Here is a 22819-nt window from a genome sequence, read left to right on the forward strand (position 1 = left end):
AAATTTTAAGTTTTTATTTAGTCCATAAATTAATTTTACCTTTAAAAAACTAATTTATTTTTTCTTTATAATTTTCTGGATTTTTTTTATAAAACAATTTGTCTTAAGTCATATTGGCAACTTATTGGTGTGTCTAGATCCAAAAATAATGAAGTAATGTTTCATCCAACTTTGTTCTCTCTTTTTTTTTCACATAAAAGTAATTATTTTATAATATAATTAGGAATATATAGGGATTTATTGTTTTTTCTGTCTCGATATTAATAAATAATGGTTTATTTGATTAAATATTAGCATCAGTACGAATAATGTATGACTTTTTATAAGATATACATATCTGTTATTTCTTTTTTGTTCTTACATTCATCCTTATCTTAAAATAATAATATTTTTTATTGATTTAGTATTTTTATTAAAAATGATATTAACTCAAATATGTTTAAATTATAAAATTTAAATCTTATTTTCCTAATTCGATATTGTGAAATTAAATCAAACTTAAAGTTAACTTTCTTTATTTTGTGAAATAATCATTTGACAAATATTTTAATGTATACATAATGAAAATAAACACAATTTCATCATAATTATAAATTTGATTTTAAAACAGAAACAAAAATATTTAAATTCCTTCTCTATTCATATATTCGTACTGTGATGTACAGAAAATAAAAATAGTAAAAAAAAGTTTAATTATATTTGTGTTATCGTATTTTTTGTTAGTGTGTCTAGTCATCACAATTTAAATTTGGTTAAAGCTAATGTAACGGAAACAACAACATTATTCAAATGGAAAGAAAATTGAGATATAATTAAATAAAAACAATTAAATATTTAATTTGAGTACCAATTAAATCTTTATATATTTTACAAAAGTTAAATTTCTTAACTACATTTTATAGCACTAATTTCAACCACTAAAATTGATATATAAAAAGAGAGTCGAATTTTAATAGAAAAAAAAATGATAATTTCACATCATTCTTCATATCATAAATAATCGTTATCATAACTGTAAATTTTCTCTTCCTTCTCTCTTCTCTTCCTTCCAAAATCATTATTCTCTCTCTAGATTAAATGTTGAACGTCGTCAGGGTTTGATGGTGACGGTGCATTCTCAACCTCTCATTCTCGATGTACAAAGGTACCACTTTATTTCTGATTATACATTAGGATCTCAATTTTTTTTTGGATAATCTTTAATTTTGTTAAATAATCTTTAATTTTGTTAGGTAATATTTAAACTATGTGTTAGATTATGGAGTTATTTTTATTTAACAAAGTGATAGGATATTTTATATTTGGTGAATTAAATTTAAGTTAATTAGTTGTTATTTTAGTTAGTTGGAATATCTAAGATTTAGTTTGATAATATGACATATTAGATAAGATTAGATTATATTAAGATTTAGTTTGGTTTGTTAATTTTTTTGTTTGTAATTAGCTATATAATAGCTCATTTTCCATCAATTAAAAACACCATAGTGAGTTAAGTTGCATATTCTTTTAGTGTGTGTGAGTTTTCTTCAACAAAGTGGTATAAGAGCTTTATGCTCTGAGTACCGAGTGAAAGAAAGAGAGAGGGTGAAATAGTGTGAGAAAGGAAGAAAGGAGTGCACCAAAGTGAGAGATGACAAAAGTTGTGAATGGTATGACGATGTCGCAATTGATGAAGAAAACCAATTATGATAATTGATGTCTGTAGATGAAGATGTTAGAAATATTTTAATATAATTTAAAAAATAAATAATTAAAATAAAAATTCTACTGTTACTCATGTTTTTATAGACCTTTAATTTATGGGTTAATGGTTTTTATGGCTAACGACTATATTCTTATTACTATTTACTTCTTTGTCTCCATTTTCTACCTATAAATACCACCTAGGTGCATGGGGAAAGATACAATAACAGAGACAATAAACATTAGAGTTTTCTCTGAAATGTTCTTCTTTTCTTCTCTATATTATCTTTAAGACAATGGTGTTATATATTTATAATAATATTGCAAAAATAATAGCGTTGTTGTTGTTGCAACGTGAGCAAGCCTCCCTCCTTTTAAGGATGGTGCATCGAGATCTCCTCCACATGGTGATCCCACATCCACATTTTATGGGATATTATTTTCAACACTAGGCTTCAGTTACAGAGCATGGATTTTTAAATCCCTTCATCACACAACCATTTTCTGATCTCTCTTTTTCTTACTTTTCTTCTTTTTCTCTCTTCTCTTATATCCTGGGTTACTTACTCTTTAAGGAGTTTATTTTGCTAGTTTCTGTTATCCTCGGGATATATCTGAGATGTTCCTGTTGTATCTTGGGGGGTTTGCGCATATACTGCGGATAAATCCTTAAGGACAGTGTTTCCAACACGCCTAAGGAATTCCTTTTATTTATGTTTTTATCTTTTTTATGCATATTTGCTAACAAGTGGTGTTCATAAGGTTCGGAAATCTTTCGCTACACTCGATCAATCTGACGGGTTGTTGTATCTTAGGAGAGAAACGCATATGATTTGAAACACATATCATTGTGTATTTGTTTAGCCCTGTGCAGTAGGGGTGTTTTCTCTCTAAGAATAGCGCTATGCGTGCCTCAACCCAGGATATTTCTACTTCTTACCTTTTATCTATTATTTATTATTGTTAAAATAATTGTTGATCTCTGATTAATATTCATTGTTTTATATATTGTCTTAGTATTATTATTGATTTAATAATTATTATTGATATCATTTTATATTTTTATTATTAATAGTATTATTTGAGTAATCATTTTCTAACAGAAGACTCTTCGGGGATCCCAAGATATTTGTGGGATATAGTGGAGACCGGGTACGAAGAACCCGCAAATGATGCAAATCAGACAACCGCCCAGATTACCGCGCTAAAGAAGACACGAGTGAGAGACAAGTCAACTTTGTACTTTTTGTACAATGTTGTGGACGAGTCGTGCTTCAAGAATATTGCAAATGTTGCATCTTCAAAGGAAGCATGGGATATTCTGGAGGTTGCATACAGAGCGAACGACCGGGTCAGACAAGTCCAGCTTCAAGCTCTCAGAGGAGAGTTTGAAGGGTTGAAGATGGAAGATAAAAAGTAGGTAACCAAGTACATAACTTGGGTAGAGAAGGTGGCCAACCAACTCGACAGGAATGGAGAGCCAATGCTAGCAAGTCGGGTTGTGGAGAAAATTGTAAGATCACTAACAGATGATTTCGATAGCATCGTATGCACCATCGAGGAGTGAAGGACCTGTCAATTCTCTTAGTAGAAGAACTCGCTGGGTCATTGGAGGCCCGTGAACAAAGGAGAGGGAAGAAGCACAAACCGCTTGATCAAGTACTACAAGCGTAACTTGATTTGAATGAAACTCGGAATACTCAGAGCCGAGGTCCTGGAGGCAGAGGACGAGGTGGTCGAGGTCGAGGTGAACGTGACAAAGATGATGTTGAAGAGAGCACAAATCAAACCAGGCAGCAGAATTGGCATGGTCGTGGTCAAGAAAGGGGCCAAACAGATTTGTCAAAGTCAGAAGTGGAATGTTTCAGGTGTGGCAAGTACGACCACTACGCAAGAGAATACAGATCGGCAAGTTGCTACAACTGTGGCAAGGTTGGTCATATAGCGAAGTTTTGTCAAACTGAAAAAAAAGGAGAAAAATCTTCTCACAAAAGAAGACAACGAGCAGGAGATAAGAATTTTAACGATTATGCAAAACTCAGATGTCAAACTCAGGAGCAGTAAATCGGATGCCAAGTTACGATCGGACTATGTGAAGGAAAGGAGATCATGTGACGAGCTTAGTCCAGGTTGTTTAAACTAGAGCTGTCAAAATGAGTTGGAACCCGCGAGCCAACCCGGCTCACCACGGGTTCAAGCCGGGTTGGGTTGAAATTTTTTTACAAATTTCAATAGGGTTGATTTTTGACTTGACTCATCTAGAACCCGACTCACCCGGGTTGAACCCATGGTGACGAGCCAACCCGCAAATAAAGGGTCACACAAGTGTTTTTTATTAAGTTGAGTTTTGCATTTGGAGCATGTTAGGTTGTTTTTTTTAGCCAACACATAGATAATTTGTATTTTTGTGATTTTGGTTTGTATTTGAATTGTATTAAAGTTTATTTAGATTTTAATTATAATTATAATTTAGTTTTGACTAAATAAAAAAATTGTATTTTTTTTAATTAAGTGAACCCGTGAGCCAACCTGTTTAACCCACCAACCCGTGGTGGACCAGGCCAGGTTCAAATTTTTTGGCTCGCTAATAAGTGAGCCTGGTTGGGTTGGCTAACTAAGTGATCAGTCGAGCCAGGTTGGGTCGGGTTACCCATTTTGACAGCTCTAGTTTAAACAACTCGGTTTGGTATATAGACACTGGAGCAAACAATCACATGTGTAGAGATGAGAGTTTCTTCAACGAACTCACCAAGGTGGAGGACATATTAGTGTCAAGTGGAGATGATCCCAAGATGGTGATTAAAGGGCATGGAACAATACAACACATGAAAAGGATGGATGGGTTCGAGAAATCAGAGATGTCTACTATGTTCCTGAGCTGAAGAGTAAAATTTTAAGCATAGGTCAGATAGTGGAGAAAGGAAACTCGATTCTGATAAAGAATCAGGTATTGTACTTGAAGGACAAGCACAGTTGGCTAGCAGCCCAAGTAGAAAAGAAGAAAAATTGGATGTACAAATTGGAGTTGAGCATCTTGCAGAAAAGGTGTTTGAAACGTGTGGGCAGTGAAGGCGGTGCGGGATCAATTTGGAACGGTGTGGTAGAGAAAGAGTCCGGTAAGCAAATTAAAGCAATGTGATATGAAAATGAAAGAGAAGAGACAACCAATCTTGCCGAAGAAGTTGAAGAAGAAGCAGTGTTGTTGATGATGGGATGTAGCTCGGGGGACGAGCAAAAACAAGTGGAGAAGTCGGCAAGAAGGTTGAGTGTCATAAATCAGTCCAGTAGCATGGAGAGGTCGTCAAGATGTGCGGATAGCTTGGAAAGCTTAGCAAAGAGTGTGGACATATAAGATAGCTCGATGGAGCATGTGGAGAGCTCGATGGAGCATGAGGCCAACTCAGTTAGCTCAGTGGGAAGTTCGAATAGCTTGATTAAGTTGGTGGAGCAAGTGGAGTGCCAATATCATTTGGGGGAGCAAGTGATCACCTTGAAAAGCTTAGCAAAGAGCCTAGATAGCTCGGTAGAGAGCCTAGATAGCTCGATAAAGCGTCTAGCTAGCTCGGATAGCTTAGTGTGGATTGTGGATAGCTCGGATCTTGAACAAGAAGAGCAGTTGCGTGCCGAGAAGGATCGGAGAGTTGTACTGGAGATGCAATATGAGAAGTAACAAATTGAAACAGATGATGAGTTTGGTGTGAAGAAGGCGTGGAAATTGTCCAATCTCTTAAAGGAAGATCAACCTATTCAGAGGAACCCGATTAATGACAAGTCGGCCACAAACACAATAAAGAACCTAGCAAAGGGTAAGTCAGTTAAGATTAAGATGAAATCGATCAAAGAGAAGATCAAGTCGGATAAAGAGAAGATCAAGTTGGTCAAAGAGAAAAGCAAGTCGGTTATGGAGATAGAAGATTGTTCGGAATCTTTAATTTTGTTAGATAATCTTTAATTTTATTACATAATATTTAGATTATATGTTAGATTAGGGAGTTGTTTTTATTTAGCAAAGTGATAAGGTATTTTATATTTGGTGAATTAAATTTAAATGAGTTGTTATTTTAGTTAGTTGGAATATCTAAGATTTAGTTTAATAATATAACATATTAGATAGAATTAAATTAAATTAAAATTTAGTTTGGTTTGATAATATTTTGTTTGTAATTAGTTATATAATAACTCATTCTCCATGAATAAAAAAATACCACAATTGCATATTCTATTCTTTTTATATGTGTGAGTTTTTTTCCAACAAATTTGTCATTCTTTTTTGGAACACTTGTTGTAACATGAAATGAGAATGAGTTTTGCTTTCATCTTCGCATTTCAAAATAATAATAATAATAATTGCAGTAGGCTTATAGAAAGTATCTATTCTAAAAAACCTTTTCAGGTTAACGTGACTATTTATTCCTTTATTTTGGTTGAAGAGATAAACCACTAGAAGCTGATTTTAACTTTGTAGAAACTAATTTTGACTTTTCTTATTTTTTATTTTTATTATTTAGAAAGGATACATGGACAAGCTGTTTTTTAATAACTTCTTACTGATTTAAACGTTAATTAATTCCAATTTCTCTTTACCGATTTCAAATTCAAATTCATTATAATAAGATTCAATAATAAACTTTTAAAGACTATTTTATCTGTTCAATCTCTTATGAAATTTAGTATATGACTTATTATTAAAAATATTTATTTAATATTTTTTTATTTAAATTAATTTTAAAAAATATTTTTCTTTTTTAAAATATTTTTGAATTTTATAAACTAATTATTATTTTAAAATTAAGAAATTAATATTAAAATATTACAAATATTTTATATTTTATATTTTATATTTTCTTACATGAATAAAATAAAATAAAAAAATTTCTCATTTAATATATCTTTTATATTTGTTATATAATTTATATCTTTCATATCTAATCCTAAAATTTGTTAAAATGCATAATATTTCATACTGTATCATATCTAATATTTTATATAGGAATTGAAAATTTTGTAAATGTGCTTCTCTGTCAAATTCTATCAAACTCTCTACCTATTTGTATTTTATAACTTTTTTATATCAGATTTGTATTTTAGTTATATATATTTTTTAAAAATTAAAAATCTAAATTTTAAATAAGATTATATTCAAATAAAAAAGTAATTTAAATTTAATTTTAAATTTCAACATCCTAAATCCTCTCTTTCTTCTATCCTTCACTAAAATTTCAAGAACCCTCAATCTTCTTTCTTCTTCTTTGCGATTCATTCGAAAATTTGAATATCCATCCAAAAATAAATCTAATTGGCAATCTTAAATCTTAAATCTTAAAGAAACGTAAAGAGAGCACTAAGAGAGAAAACTAATTTAAGACAACCTTCTTTTAACACTCCTCTTCCACCAATGTTGAATTTTTGTGTCGGGGCGGTTAGTTTTCTGAAACGAAGAGGAACTTATGACTTATCGTTATAAATTGGTTTTAAGACTTGAAGTTGGTGTTTGCGTCATGCTTGATATTGTGATCCGTTTATGTGCTAGTTTTATTCAATGTATCTATGGCATTCATTTAGAAATTCAGTTTTGTTTTTCACTCATTAGGTAGTGTTATGGGTTCTCAACCACATCTTATTGCACTAATTTCAACCACCAAAATTGATATATAAAAGAGGGTCGAATTTTAACAGAAAAAAATATATAATTTTACATCATTCTTCATATCATAAATAATCGTTATTATAATTGTAAAGATAATTATAATCAAAGCCAACAAATTTATCATACATTATTATTTTTTATCAATATCAATGTTAAAAATATATGTTAACAAAATATGTTTTTATTTTTTAAATATTCTATATGTAGCATCTTCCATGTACTTTTTTATGGGTAATATGTTTTCGTATAAGATTTAACTATTAATTTTATTCCGATATAAAATTGCAATTTCGATTCCCAAATTACTCGTTTAGGGCATTCTAATTATCTTTGTTAAAAAACATTTATTTTAAAATAATATATATCTTTTGATAATTAAACAATCTTGATAATAGTATTTTATATACAAATAAATAACTTCTATATAGAATTTAATTTTGTTGGAGAAGTTCTAAGTAGAGATGGCAATTCGGGTCAGGTGGGTTGACTCGCAGACTCGCACAAAAAAATGTTGGGCGGGCTGGGATGTTGAACCCGCTGGCTCGCAATGGCCTGTCTCGCAATGACATGTTACTATCGTACTTTAGCTATAATCTTGGTTGTTATTTTTCTTGTTTTTGTTTAGGTAAACTAATTGAAATTATTTGAATAGAAAATGAATGTCAATTATTATGAAACGGGACGGGTCAGAAAAGTGAATCAGATATTAAACTGTGCGGCGGGCTAACCCGACCTACACTTTGCGGGCCAAAAGGTAGGATGAGCGAAAACGGGCCAAGTTAGTCCACTTTGCCATTGATCTCCTTCCTTCAAAGCGTGACCTCAATAAATTTCCAATTTCCTTCATTCTTCTTTCTTCTCTCTTCCTTCAAAAATCATTATTCGCCTATGAAGTTTAGACACAACTACTTATATATATATATATATATATATATATATATATATATATATATATATATATATATATATATATATATATATATATATATAATACATTAATTAATATTTAAATAATTATGTTGATAAAAATATTTTAATAGTTATGTTTACATAATATTATAAATATAAGTAATATGTTAATTAATATTTAGAAAAATATATTAATTATAAATTTTAAATAACTATATTTAAAAATAATACTATTAGATATTTAAATAATTATATAATAAAATAAATTAAAATTTCTTTGCATAAAATATATTGTATTGAAAAAAAGAAAGAAAGATTTATAAAATGAAAATGTGATTGGTGAAAAGGATTGAATTAAGACCCGTAAAATCAAAACTCCTTTATTAAATATAAAGCTTAAATAGTAGTTTGGTCCTAGTTTTCGTTCGGTTTTTTCAATGTGGTCTTACTTTTGTTTTTTTTTTCAATTTGGTCCTAATATTGGTTAATTTTATTCAATTTGGTCATTTTTGCTAATACTGTTAAAATAGTTAATGGATGTGAACAGTAACCACCACGTGTTATTTTGTGATTTTTTTTTAATTTTTTTTAATTTTTTTATTTAAAAAAAATGTACACGTGTCAAGCTCATATCAATATTATGACATGTGTCAGAGTCAATTTTTCATATTCAATTTGATTCTAATATTCGTTAATTGTTTTCAATTTGGTCATTTTTTTTTTAAATTTAACATGTTTGTTCCTCTCCAAATTGATACAAAATTTAATTTGTATACATTAAAATGCATATTTTTTGTTAAATATTTTTAATTTAGAATTAGAGTTAGTTTAAAATTAAAACGAAAAAAAACAATAACACCATTAATTTAAAATTTTAAGAGGTTAAAAATATTTAATTTTAAACCAACTCTAATTTTAAATTAAAAATATTTAATAAAAATATGCATTTTAATAAGAATATCCATATATCATGTATATACAAATTATATTTTGTCTTTGGAGAGGAAAAAAATACTAAATTAAAAAAAGGTTAGGAGCAAATTGAAAACAATTAACGAATATTATGACCAAATTGAATATAAAAATCTGATTCTGACACGTGGCATGATATTAGCTTGACATGTGGATTTTGTTTTTAAATTAACAATAAATTGAAAAAAATTGAAAAAAATTAAAATAATCATAAAATAACACGTGGCATAATATAAACTTGACAGATGTACCTTTTTTAAATAAAAAAAATAAAAAAAATAAAAAAAAATAAAAAAATTAACTATTATAAAATAAAATTGTCGAATGTTAGAATCAAATTAAAAAATCAAAAGTAGACCGCATTATAAAAACCGAACAAAACGTAGGAAAAAATCACTATTTAAGCCTAAATGTAATATAACTAAAGTATTAAATTAATGAGAAAAAAAGGTTAGGTCTTTTGTTTCTGATTCTTTCGCTAGCGTTCTTTACATTCATAGCGTGTCTTCTCTGCGCGTCCAGAAATAAGGCCGTGTCAGGCCCAAATAATTGTCTCTGACACCGCGTCGTGCACACTTTCGACGTTGCGAGGGTTTGACGGTGACGGTGTACTTCTGAACCTCTCATTCAAAGGTACCACTTTTATTTCTGATTATATGTTAGGATCTCAATCTGTCATTCCTTTTTTTTAGCTCTTGGTTGTAATATGAAATGAGAATAAGCTTTGCTTCCATCTTCACATCTCAAAATAAAAATAATTGCATTTGGTTCCTTTATTTTATTATTAAGAGAAAAAAAGCCTCAAATTGTTGATCTAAAAGATAAAACAAAAAAAATTGTAGTTTGTATGTGATGATAATCTTGGTTACTTGATTGTGTTTTGAACCTGTGAATGTGGCAGGTATATTATTGTATAGTTAGTATTTGGGTATTATTAATTCTTTCTTGTTAATTGAGAAAAAACTCCACCGCTCATGGTTCTCTTGAGATTTACGTAGATTGATAGAAGTGGCATTGGGATGCATAACTTAGCTCATTTTGAATTAGCTTGCGCCTGTTTGAATGAATTTCACTATAAGCTCTTCTACCAGAGAACACAAGAAGAACAAAAAAATGAACTTCACTTCTTCGTAAGTGAAAATTAGCTTATACGCAAGTAAAATTTAAAAGAATGAAAAGCTTTACCAGGAGAGTTTCTACAAATTAGCCCTTGCACAAGCTAGTTTTAACTTTTGTAGAAGCTAATTTCGACTTTTCTTATTTTTCTCTTGTAGAAAGGACTTACGGAGGAACTTGTTTTGATAACTTCTCTAAAAGCTTATTGTAAAGAGGAGTTTATTTCATTTCTTCATATTTTCTTATTCTGTCAGTACTTGCGTCAAGTTCATGTAAACTGGGTCATTGCGTCAAGTTCATGTAAACTGGGTCATATTGTTGTGTGTCACTCTTTTTACACATTTTGACTGTCATTGGGTTTTTTCTTTTGAATTATGTCCATATTCATTGGGTGATGATAATCAGCTTACATATTATTTACAGTGGAGATGTGTGTCCATGATGGGTTGTTTTTTCTGCTGTTGACTTCTTATCCTACATTGATATATTGCAGGTTGTGTCTTTAAAGAGAGACCAGTATCATCAGACTATTTGTTTTTTCAAATGGCACTGGTTGTAATGTGTGGGCAGCCATGTAGTGGGAAGTCCAAAGCTGCACTCTGTCTAGTTGAAGCTCTAAAAGAATCAGAATCAAAACATCAAGTGAGAATCATAGACGAAGCTTGTTTTCATCTTGATCGAAACCAAAGCTATGCAAACATGCCTTCAGAGAAGAATTTAAGAGGGGTGCTCAGGTCAGAAGTAGATAGGTCTGTGTCCAAAGATAGCATCATCATAGTAGATTCTTTGAATAGCATCAAGGGTTACAGATACGAGCTATGGTGCTTGGCTCGAGCTTCTGGAATCAGATACTGTGTGGTGTACTGTGACGTAGAAGAAACCTTTTGTAGGAAATGGAACGAAGAGCGCAGGGAGAAAGGAGAAGCCAGTTATGAGGATTCAATTTTTGAAGATTTGGTGAGAAGGTTTGAGAAACCAGAAAGAAGAAACAGGTGGGATTCTCCATTGTTTGAATTATGGCCACACAGAGAAGAGACAGAGAAATCTTCCTCTGCCATTATAGATGTTGTCTCCTACTTAACCAAAAAGGTGGACTCCAAAACCAGGGATGTTAAGATTCTGCAACCAACTATTGCCACTCAAACCTCACGTTTTTCTGATGCAAATTCTCTGTATGAATTGGACAAAGCAACACAAGAAGTCACAAATGCCATAGTAGAAGCACAATCTCAAGCGCTTGGAGGACCACTTAACGGTGTTTCCGTGGGAAAAGATTTGCCTGTAATCAACATTTCAAGGTGTGTTGGGCTGCCGGAGCTACGTAGAATGCGACGCACCTTCATAAAATTGACAGGGCAAACAAGTTTAAGTGGGCCACCACCCCCTTCTGATGCAGACAGTGCAAAAAGAATGTTCATTGACTACTTGAACAGAGAACTAGGAACATCCTGAAGAACAGTATATGAATTGTTTGCAATTCAGCTTGTGTGCTAAAGGATGTCATGTTTGTATTTTAAGATCAGAAACTGTTTTTCTTTTTAGTTTACATCATTATTATAGAATAAACTGGTTTTTTTATTCCCTTCTGGTTTCTTGTACTATCGTTCAAACTCCTTTCTCAGCCCTAGTAGCTAGCTCAGGTCTGGTTTAACAAAATCATAAGAATGAAAAGAATTATATAATTTAAATATTTTCATTGTAAGATATGAAAACCGGATCTTAAACAAGCTAAGTTCACTCTTTTTCTTCCTCGCTAAACAAAACATAATTCTCTCCCCATCTTTGGTATTGATTATTGAGTTGTATCGGATTATATTTCAGTGTGATTTCTTGACAAGTGTTAATATAACGAAAATGTATTTTCGACGTGTATATATAACAATAAATATTGAAAACAAATTTTCATTAGCATGCACATTCATTTCGTCTCAATTTTTTCAAATTAAAAGTGTTATTCTTTCTCAAATTGAAGTTAAATTTGTTATTTCTATAAATATTATACTAATACTTTTAAGAATTAAATATGTTTTTGTCTAAGTTTTAATAAAATTCAAAATTAGTCTTTTTTCAATATTTTTGATTAATTTAATTTAATCATTTTAACTAAATTTTGTTTTTACATGACATTTCAAGCACATTTTATGATTTATTGTAATATTAACTCAAATATTATCATAAAATATATTTAAAATATCAAAATTTAGTAAAAAAGATTAAATTCACACAATATATAAAGTAAATATATGATGCAGTGGTACTCTCATGAATTTGGATGAAATGATTTCAGATGACACACAAAAAGGCCCAACATGCACCACTTTCAGTACAGTATATATCCACTCACAAAATCAATTCAGAATTAAGGGTTATGCTCATCTCATCATCCTATGCCAGTAGAGTCATCAGCAAAAAGCAAAAAGAAAAGTGGTGCAAAGTTGCAAACTCTTATTATTATTATTATCAGACTCAGTTTTTTTCTTTTTAATCAAAAGAATCACTGAATGATAGATAAATAAATTCAATTCAATGACTTTTTTAAAGTTTTAGTAAACTTTAAAAACCAGTAATAAAAATACATATGAAGAACAGTAAGTCACTGTGTTGATTGAATCAAATTCAGAAGTAAAATCCAACCTTTGCTAGCAAAGAACGAGAGAAAATTTTACTGTCTGCATGTTGAGCATCGCATAACCAGATTGTGTCACCAATTTCCAGTGTTCTCCCCGGCAAACTACTTGACAAGGGAAGGAAAAATCTTCCATGGTGAGACAACAAAACCAGATCCAAAGAAAAAAACCACAAAAAATTGCACAAGAAGGGTTTGTACTAATGAAGAAGGAACTAAGAATGTTGGTACCTTTGATTGTGACCGAAAACAAAGGACATGCAAACCAAGTAATACCACTCCAAATCTGAGAGATCCTCTGGAGCTAATGCAGCAGAAGGCCTTTTGGTTTGTGGATCAGCTTCACCTGCAAGAAGAAACTTGTATAGTTCCTTCAATTGCTCACTCCTCTGCAGACCTATTTTATCAGCTTTCATTTCCAATTCCATGGCTTGAACAGTTTTTCTTGTCTTGATGTCTCCATTGTAGTACCCTTCTCTCCATTCCAGCACCCTTTCACACATAAACATAAGTTAAAGTCATGTTCCAATCAGATTAAAACATCATAGATACCAAGTTTCCTTTGTTTTTCCTCAGAATACTTAATGTAGCTGTGTACATGGATAAATTTTCAAAACAAAGTGTTTGGTTAAACTGAAACAAGTTAATGATGTTTGATAGACTCTACTCTCTATAAATAGTAACTAAAGTTTTTCCTTTTAAAGTGCTTAACTCAGCTGTATACACTGAATTTAGACCCAAACAAGTTAAAAACCTGGAAAAAATTTGTGTCAGTTCATCCTCACTACACCCTCTTTCTCCAAGGTGATGAAGTGAAGTGAAGTGACCCTTTTGACTAAAGTTTCATACCATTCACATCTTTCTCTTGCACACTTCCATGTCAGTTTTTCACCAATCAAAATTTGGGATTCAAGACTTAACGAAGAGGAAGTGAAGCTTGCAGAAAAGAGACATGTTGGTAGCATATGACAAAACCAAACAAAACAAAACAAAAACAGCAAGATGTGTGTGTTTGTACCTTTCTTCAGTGGTTGAAGGTGCCCAGAAGATCCCATAACTCCATTGAATGCTTCTCACTGCAACAGCAAGTTGTGTGCAAAGGTTTTTCTGCATCTTCTCATGCATTGGACTTCCCTTGTTGGCCATTGTAGTTCCTCTGAAATGTCATCAAAATGCAGGACTATCACTTCCACTAAGTGTTACTATCACTTTCTTCTTTTGCTCACAAAAGAAAAACAACACACGTTTTTGTTCTTTGGTTTCAACCCTGCTCACTCAGTTAATGGTTAGTGTTGGTGAGAGAGGGTGTTCATCCCCTTTCTCCTCACAGATCAAAAATGAATTTAATTTTCAAAGTTTGGTGGATCATATTTCGTGTCCTCTTTCTGCTGTATTATATTAAAAATGGAACTTTTTATTTTGATGGAGATAACATAAATTCTTTTTGCTGAATTTATCTGCAATGGACTTTATATATATATATATATATTGTTTCTCAATCATTGTTACTGTGTATATCTGGTGAAGTTAGGTGCTTTTTTTAGTTAAAAGTTAAAAGATTAATTCTTCAGATATCGAAACCTATTTAAAAAAATAAAAAGTATTAAAATAAACAAATCCATGAGTTTATCTACTTTGAATTAAATTTATACTTATATTGTTTATTTTAAAATATGTTGAATATCTTAACTTTTTTTATTTTTCTTAAATTTTAAATTTTTATGTTAAAATTGATTTATTATCAAATTTCAATGGAATTAAATTTATTTTTAAACAAGTTACACATTACAAGAATTTCAAAAATTAAGGTAGGAGTTTAACTGTACGTATTATTAGTATTAAATATTTACACCATGAATCACAGTGACATTTTCAAAAGTACATTTTTTTTCTTTTAATATCACAAAACAATAATCTTCAATAAATAATAAATTTTTTTAATAAATTTTAAAAAATTATAACATTATGCTAATTATGCTAAAGAATATATTTAATTTTATAAGATATAATTACTCATTTAGTTTCCTAATTTTTTGATTTGGTTCAATTTAATCTTTTATGATTTGTTGGTTCAATTTAGTCTTCTAATTATTTTAAAAGGTTCAATATAGTATTTTTTGTTAAGTTGAAGTTAACACTGTGTTCTTACATGACATGTGTCAAATTATAAAATTTTCAATTTTTTTTCTAAAAATTTATAAATTGTCACATATCATGTTATCATCGTGCCAAGTGATGTGACAGTTTACCATGTTGAAACATGACAATGGTAGTAATTGTTTTCAATATAGGATCTGTTTAAATTTTTTGTTCAATATAATATCCCTATTTTTTACATTTTTACCCTTGTAATTTTTTACACTTGAAATCTTGTACACTTGTAAAAAATAAAATAATTTGAATAGGTGTAGTGATTTGATGTATAAATTCAAAAAAAAAAATTAACATGTATATATAAGTTGTAATTAAGCTTATTTACTACCTTGATCTCAAATTGAAGAGAACAAAATTGGATCATTTTAAAAATATGGTACTAAATTGAACCAAAAAAAATTAAAAATTTCACATTTTGACACGTGTCATGTACGGACACGGTGTTAACTCTAACTTAGGAGAAGTACCAAATTGAACATTTTTAAATAATTGGATAACTAAATTGAACTAATAAATAAAAAAAAACCAAATTAAATCAAACCAAGAAATTAGGAGACTAAATGAGTAATTATATCATTTCATAAAATTGGTTTATAAAGTGATGTTTGTATTAATTATAATCTTATAAAATCGTTTATGAAGTGATGTTAGTATTAATTATAAATTTTTCTATTATCTGTGGAAGTGATAAGTCTCTTATAACACTATTTATCACGATACAACTATTTTTATTAAAGTAAAGAATTTGGATTTTGGAGGATTAAATTTGTAATGTATAATTGTAATAGTGCATGAGTGTATTGAAAAAATTTATCAGAATTCGATTTTTTTTTTCACACCTACTTTGCTTTTTTCTTTATTCTAAGGTCATGTAAGATTGTTAGTTGAACATTGATTTCTTACTAGATAAATAAATAGTCTATGTCGGTGCATATTTCTACATAACGTTTATTGTTAAATAATTATATATTTTCTGATAACTTCATAATTCTACTAACTAAAACAAAGACAATCTTTAATCTTTATTTATGTGTATTTAATTTTATGAAAAATATTTAAAAAATGAAAAAATAAAGTAAAATTTAAAATTAATTGTAATGGTATCATAAATTATAAAAAGAATGAATTAAAAAATATTGCCACGTGAGGATGAAGGTATTCCGTAAAAAGTAAATATTGCACAGTATTTAATTCTAATATAAAAACTTTTCAATGACTTGCTTTTATTTTTAACTTCTCCCTAGGAATCACAATAATATCTTCCCTCAATATAAAATATCCACATTCACTGAAAATATTTTCAAGAAAACATTTTTTAATGAAAATATGTTTAAAAGATTTAAAATCTGAGAATGACAAAGCACACTTGGTTGGGACCAGGCACACAGGAATCTCAGTGTGCAATATTCGTCATCATTGTCTTCATTTTTCACTTTCATCCCTTTCAATAAAGTGACAAAATCAGAAAATGTTCATGTTCGTGTTCGTGTAATAGTTCAAATCTCACCATTTTTTTAACCAATAAAATAAGTACATTTAGTTGACATTAATCATTCCACCATATGTTTGCACGAATGATAAATGAAATGTTTATCAAGTTACTCATCAACTTGTCTCTTAGTTAATTCAACTTAAAGGGAGTTTGAGTTGTTCTAAGTAAAATCCAAACATGTTTTTATGATTCAGAATTTTTTATAGATTCTATGTTGGTATGATGGTTTCAGTAAAATTATAAAAGTAGTTTTTGATTTAATAAATTAATTTATATTCAAAAATTATTAAATAAGTCATAGTTATCCTTTTTAAGATTTTACCAGTGTATTTCAATCGTATATGTGTACATATTTTTTAAATATGTGTAATATTATATTAATAGATAGAGATAATATAATGTTAGTTAATATATAAAATAAAATCATATTTATTAAAAATAAAGTAAAATATATAAAAAAATATGAAAAAATAATTGTTGATAAATAGAAAAAAAAGTTTATAAAAATAGTAGTTAATTTTTAAAAATTTAATAAATAATTGTATTTTAATAAGTAAAATTGATATTTAAAATGTAAACACAAAATAAAAAATCTTCATATAAATAATTCAAATAAATTTTATTAATTTAAGTTAGACAAAGATGTTTTATTAAAAATTATAATATTGAAACATAATTCCTTTTATTAAAAAATAAAAAGAATTAAAAAAATTGTATGTTTTTCATGATTGCAATGTAATTTGTTTGAAAATATTCGTGAATGTGATGTGATATAGGTGACAAATTTTTCCAATAATTTAGGCAGTTTTGGAATGGGGTTAATTATAACATATTAGTGCAATAATTAAAGTGTCAGAAATTTAGAATACTAAAAACAAATATTATTATGGATTTGAGAGGTTTCCCTAACAAAGACAAAAATTTCACTATCTTTCATGTACATGTTTTTTTGTTTTTTTCATAGGAAGCTCGTGTACTATATATGTTCAACAACATGTGTCACATGTGATATTTTTAATTTGGCATGGATTTGGATTTAGTCATCTTTCAAACAAAACAAAACCAAAGTCAAATATGTAATCATTAATATTAAATAAAATATAACTATAGCTCGTGCTAAATCATGCTTACCCTCTTTCTAATTTTGAAAACACTCACCTTTCTTATAGTTTGATGTATAAAAAGTAAAAGGATAAAGAAAAGATCACAATAAACAATTATGTAAAATTAGAAATGTATTTAAAGAAAATAAATACATAAACTTTAATGTAACTAATATTGTACTTAGGTAGAAAATTAATTAGTAAAAAGATAAAACTTTTTAGAATTATTTGATCTCTCTCCGTGTTGTTTGACCTTAAGAAATGTTTGAACTTTTTGTCTTTTCACGTGTTTCTTATATAAAGGAGACACATTAAAACACCATCCACATTCACCTAAGAAGTCCCTACCCTACTAAAAATTCATTTTTTATTATAATTCTTAAAAAAAACATTATAGTTTCAATAAAATTTGGAATTAATTTTTTTTTAAAACTTTTAACTAATTTAGTTATTTATTTTTAAAATACATAAATTTAATATTTTTTTACTAAAATTTATTAAATTTATCTGACGTATTTAGTATGTGCATATTTAGTATGTGCATGTCATTTTTTCTTTTTTGGTGTTTAACCACGAATTAATTCCTTCATTAGAACTAAAGATGGTTGATTCACATCATTTTCAAAATTTTTGTCATATGATAACGTAGCTATAATATTCATGCTTTATCTAGCTTTAAAATAGAAACTTGTTTACAATAAATGTGATTCATATTTCAAATCATATTATATTATATATTATTATGAATTTTGACATCTTAATTATGTTGATATCTCAAAATTTATCAATTATTTTTCAGTATATAAAATTTATTAAAAAATAAATAATATACTTTATAGTTTTTAAATATACATTCATTTTTTTTATAAAGTACTATTTACTTCATTTATTTCATTTAGAAATATCATGATGACTAAAATTTAAATAAAAAGCGATAACAATATAAAAATGAGATAATATTCTTTAAATGAAAAATGAAAAATGTTATTTTTTATAGATTATATATATATATATATATATATATATATATATATATATATATATATATATATATATGTAATTGTCACTTTATTAAAAACATGAAGTGAACGATAAAAAAACACACAAAAGAGTGTATATTTATTTAAATTTCAGATAGTCATTGTTATTTTATTTAAAATATTAAAAAAATGTGTTTAAACTAGAAAGAGTATAAATGCCACCACATAAGGGAAGTATCAGCCCTCCAATATTGACTCGGCCACTGGGTTTGAATAATGAAAAAACAAAAATCAAATAAATAGCTATATGTCCACAGCCAAATCTGGTTGATGTAATATCAGTGCAGTTAGATAATTATTATTTGATAAAAAAAATAGAATTAAATTTTTCATAAAATTTTGCTCGAAAAAAACTAACGATAACAATTTCATATATATATATATATATATATATATATATATATATATATATATATATATATTTTGTAACTATTATTCATAAGTCAATCTAATTCATCAATAATATTTCAAATAACTCTCATTAAATAGGTTCCTTTACAACTCATGCAACTAAGTACATATCAAAGAAAAATATAAAATTAGTGAGGTTTTTATAAGTCTTAAATATCAATCTTAATAAACTCAACAAACAATACAGATACTAGGGGCCTAGAATTGGACCTACAACCACAAAACTTGATCATGTTTTATCAAACGTATGGATCTACAGTTCACCTCTGATGATCCATTATGAACTAACATCAAAAGTTACTTTGGGAAGTGATTAGATAGTTGAGTATTTCTCATAAAACATTGGTACAATCATAATTATTTATTTTTCTAGAATATTAGTCATTTATCAGCTCATAAAAGAGATATATACTCACTATCCAACCTTGGGGATGTCGAGTAGGTATTAGATAGTCCCAAGTTTGACCTATGAATATCCTATTCCAGCGCACTATTCTAAACTATCCAAATATTCACGTACTTGGTAAAATTTCCTTAACCCCCACAATGGTCCTGCTTTTCATCCCAATTTGTACCAAATTGTGACTTCCCAAATATAAAAATGGTGACGTTGGTTTGATCTCAACTTATTGAAACCAGACTTAAGTCTTTCTTAAGTGACATACTCTTAGACATTTTCAAATGTCATAAAATGTTATAACTATCAAATTATGTCATTATACAAACTATACACAAAGAATATAAAATAACAATAAAATATACATGTAATTTTTTTTTATCCAAGCTCACTCAATAAAATAATATTTAATTTTACATTATTTTTATATTTTTTGAATTAAAATTAATGATAAAATAAGAATAAAAGCAAGAATTTTAAATAAATAACTAGATATGGAATAGAATGTTATAAACAAATATAACAACAGAAATATAAATTAAATCGGACCAGTGCATAAGTATATATGTGTGTGTCTATATATATATATATATATATATATATATATATATATATATATATATATATTTGTGTGTATAATGAAATAAATAAACATGACCAGTGTGTAACTAGAGATAAGTTAAATGTGATAAATAAAAAGGATCCGTGCATAACTGGAAATAAATTAAATAAAATAAATAAACATGATCTGATTAAATAAAATAAATAAATAGGACCAGTGTATAAATGGAAATAAATTAAAAAAAATAAACAAAATTGATTTGTGCATAATTGTTGTCATTTATTGTTATTTTTATTTTACTTATTCTTAATGTTTCTTAAAAACTACTTAATTTCTTTCTCAATGTTCAAACTATATCTAGATATAATACAAAACATTAGTAAAAACACATAATTTTCTAACTCTAAATTTTAAAAGTAAGGATAAAGTAAATAATACACTATTCAAAGTAGGGATGTTTCACGGTGAAAGGTTTCGACATCATTTTTCTTCAATTTTATACTTTAGTTCTCTAACTGAAGTATATCCAAACAAGGTAAAAAAGGGAAAACTTTTGACTTCGGTTCCTAATCGAATCATGTAATTTAAGAATATATTTTGATGATCTTCATAACTGAAGTCAAAAGTAATTAAAAAAATATTGAAAAAAAATTGAAGTGAAGGATAGGTTTCGATTTTGAAAACAACCAAAGTCTATTCAACTATATGCTTTGGTTCCTTTGGCAACCAAAATCTATTATTCACTATATGCTTCAGTTGATGCTATAACCGAAACCTATTCTATAATTTTTTTTTAAATATTTATTTTTCTACCTTATCAACTTGGACTGAAACAAAACAACCAGAAATATTCAGACACAAACCAAATATTACAATACACCTGAATCAAAACACTTTAAATATCCTACACATACTATTGTACAATTTTACTATGTAGTTGGCACAATAACTAAACATATCAAACATACAAAAAATATATTAAAATCATATATAAAAATATAAATTTTTAAGAACCTAGGAGCGTAGAAGCTACCCCAACAATGGGGGGAGGACTGCAATAGTGTAAAACACGTTTTGGAAGTAAGGAAACATGTGTTGCACCAATGCCACCTGAATGCAAAACCTGGACATGAATGTCGGCACAAAATGCATGCATTAGGAAGAACATAACGAGTCTTAATGAAACAAAAAAAAAAAACGAGGGAAGAAAGAACAAATTTGACGAGTGAGCCAACAATGGAAATGAAGCAAGTTGAAAATAGAGAAAGAATGGAGAGAATTGTAGTGGGGCAAAAATGACACCTCAAAAGTGCAACTAGGTACAACGAGCAAAAAGAATACAAAAAATCATTAGGTTAATTAGATTTAGTTGTGTGAGCATTGCTAAAAATGAGAGCATATTTAGGAGGCACGAAAAAATCACTCACTAGTTTGACATTGAGTGGTAGAGAGTGGATGTCACAACGTCAATGAACGCAATTGAGTTCGCAGTAGAGGTAGTGGAGATAGAGAGGAAAATGGTTATGACGTTTGAAGTGGAAGTTTTCACGAAACTGCATAAATGAACTTCGCAGTGAAGGCTTTCACGAAAATTAACTCTAGGCATAGTTTTATGCCTCGGTTATTAGAAAAAATCAAAGCGTATAGGCTTTGGTTCCCCAAAAATTGAAGCCTATATCTTTGCGCTAAAATGAAATAGTTAAAAAAAAGTAACAATTTTTAAATTTTTGCAAACTTATAGGTTTCAGTTCCTTTGCAATCGAAGCAAATAGGTGAATAGGCTTAGGTTATGGCAACAATCAAAGCTTATAAGTTCACACAAATTTTAAAATTGTCATTGCATTTTATGTTTTATTTACTTTTAAAATTAAAGCATATCACATGAGTTAAATAGTAAAAACTACACCAATGTGAAACTAAGGATAAATTTTAAATATCGATCTTTTTAAAATTTTCTATGCATCTTTCCACAAGACATAGAACATAAAAATAAATAATATTTGGAATGTATATTGATCCTAACAATTATATGCATATTGTTTTGTTCATGAAGTTTTGTCTCAATTTTTTTGATATGGTTATGGGCAACAACAACTAACATGAAAAATATATCTTTTTAATAATAATGGTGATTTGAATTATCATGAATTTCATTTATATAATTAAAATTTTTACAATATCAAATATTTATTCTTCTCATCTAAATAATTTAAAATTATCCTTATACCAATTTATAACAATAAGTATGATAAAATTATAAGATATGGACATGGACATGATAGGAGATATGATAAATCATTTGATTATAATTAAGAAAGATCAAAATTAAATGTCATTATTTTTAATTCATGTAAACTAATAAAATAAAATAAAAAGAAGCAAACTGTAACAAATATTAGCTTTAGATGCGAGAAAACAATTTTTTTAATAGTAGTAAGGTTAGTTAGAATTAAATTTAAAATCACATTTTACAGTTAGAGACTATTAATACTTATTAATACTTTTTAAAAGTGATAGTTAGTTTTTCTGTTCAAAGTGATCCATGACGAACCCAATAATGTTAATCATTAACCATTTTCATTGGACGGTATATAATATGTGGCATATTTAGTATGAATATAAATTCTATACAAAAATAATAAATACTGTGGACTTACATCGTTAATATTAACACCAGGTATTAAAAAAAAAAACTCATTAAATTAAT

At 28.3% G+C, this 22819-nt stretch overlaps 2 protein-coding genes across 3 annotated transcripts; one reads left to right on the forward strand and one right to left on the reverse strand.

The window, feature by feature from the left end:
* Nucleotides 1-10145: 10145 nt before the first annotated feature.
* On the forward strand, nt 10146-12033 carry LOC114194114 (protein KTI12 homolog). The gene has a single exon (XM_028084175.1). It carries the CDS (start codon nt 10871-10873, stop codon nt 11777-11779), a length of 909 nt encoding a protein of 302 aa, XP_027939976.1. The 5' UTR covers nt 10146-10870; the 3' UTR covers nt 11780-12033.
* Nucleotides 12034-12864: 831 nt separating this feature from the next.
* On the reverse strand, nt 12865-14375 carry LOC114194115 (transcription factor GLABRA 3-like). 2 transcript variants are annotated; one of them, XM_028084177.1, is made up of 3 exons: nt 13972-14367; nt 13185-13445; nt 12865-13058 (listed from the first exon to the last, which is right to left on the reverse strand). In XM_028084177.1, exons 1-3 carry the CDS (start codon nt 14097-14099, stop codon nt 12944-12946), a joined length of 504 nt encoding a protein of 167 aa, XP_027939978.1. In that variant the 5' UTR covers nt 14100-14367; the 3' UTR covers nt 12865-12943. The 2 variants fall into 2 exon arrangements, with proteins under 2 accessions (XP_027939978.1, XP_027939977.1); XM_028084176.1 differs by having other exon boundaries at nt 12877-13061; nt 13972-14375.
* Nucleotides 14376-22819: the final 8444 nt, after the last annotated feature.

The sequence above is a fragment of the Vigna unguiculata genome, chromosome 8 (assembly GCF_004118075.2).
Source record: "Vigna unguiculata cultivar IT97K-499-35 chromosome 8, ASM411807v1, whole genome shotgun sequence".
In the NCBI taxonomy this organism is placed as follows: domain Eukaryota; kingdom Viridiplantae; phylum Streptophyta; class Magnoliopsida; order Fabales; family Fabaceae; genus Vigna; species Vigna unguiculata.

What these genes read in the sequence shown, in the direction of transcription:
- LOC114194115 (XM_028084176.1), bottom strand. Translation starts at nt 14,099, where the DNA reads ATGGCCAACAAGGGAAGTCCAATGCATGAGAAGATGCAGAAAAACCTT. An exon ending in CCTTCAACCACTGAAGAAAG is followed by an intron (nt 13,446 to 13,971) that starts GTACAAACACAC and finishes TATGTGTGAAAG; the next exon opens with GGTGCTGGAATGGAGAGAAG. An exon ending in GTTTTCGGTCACAATCAAAG is followed by an intron (nt 13,062 to 13,184) that starts GTACCAACATTC and finishes TCCCTTGTCAAG; the next exon opens with TAGTTTGCCGGGGAGAACAC.
- LOC114194114 (XM_028084175.1), top strand. Translation starts at nt 10,871, where the DNA reads ATGGCACTGGTTGTAATGTGTGGGCAGCCATGTAGTGGGAAGTCCAAA.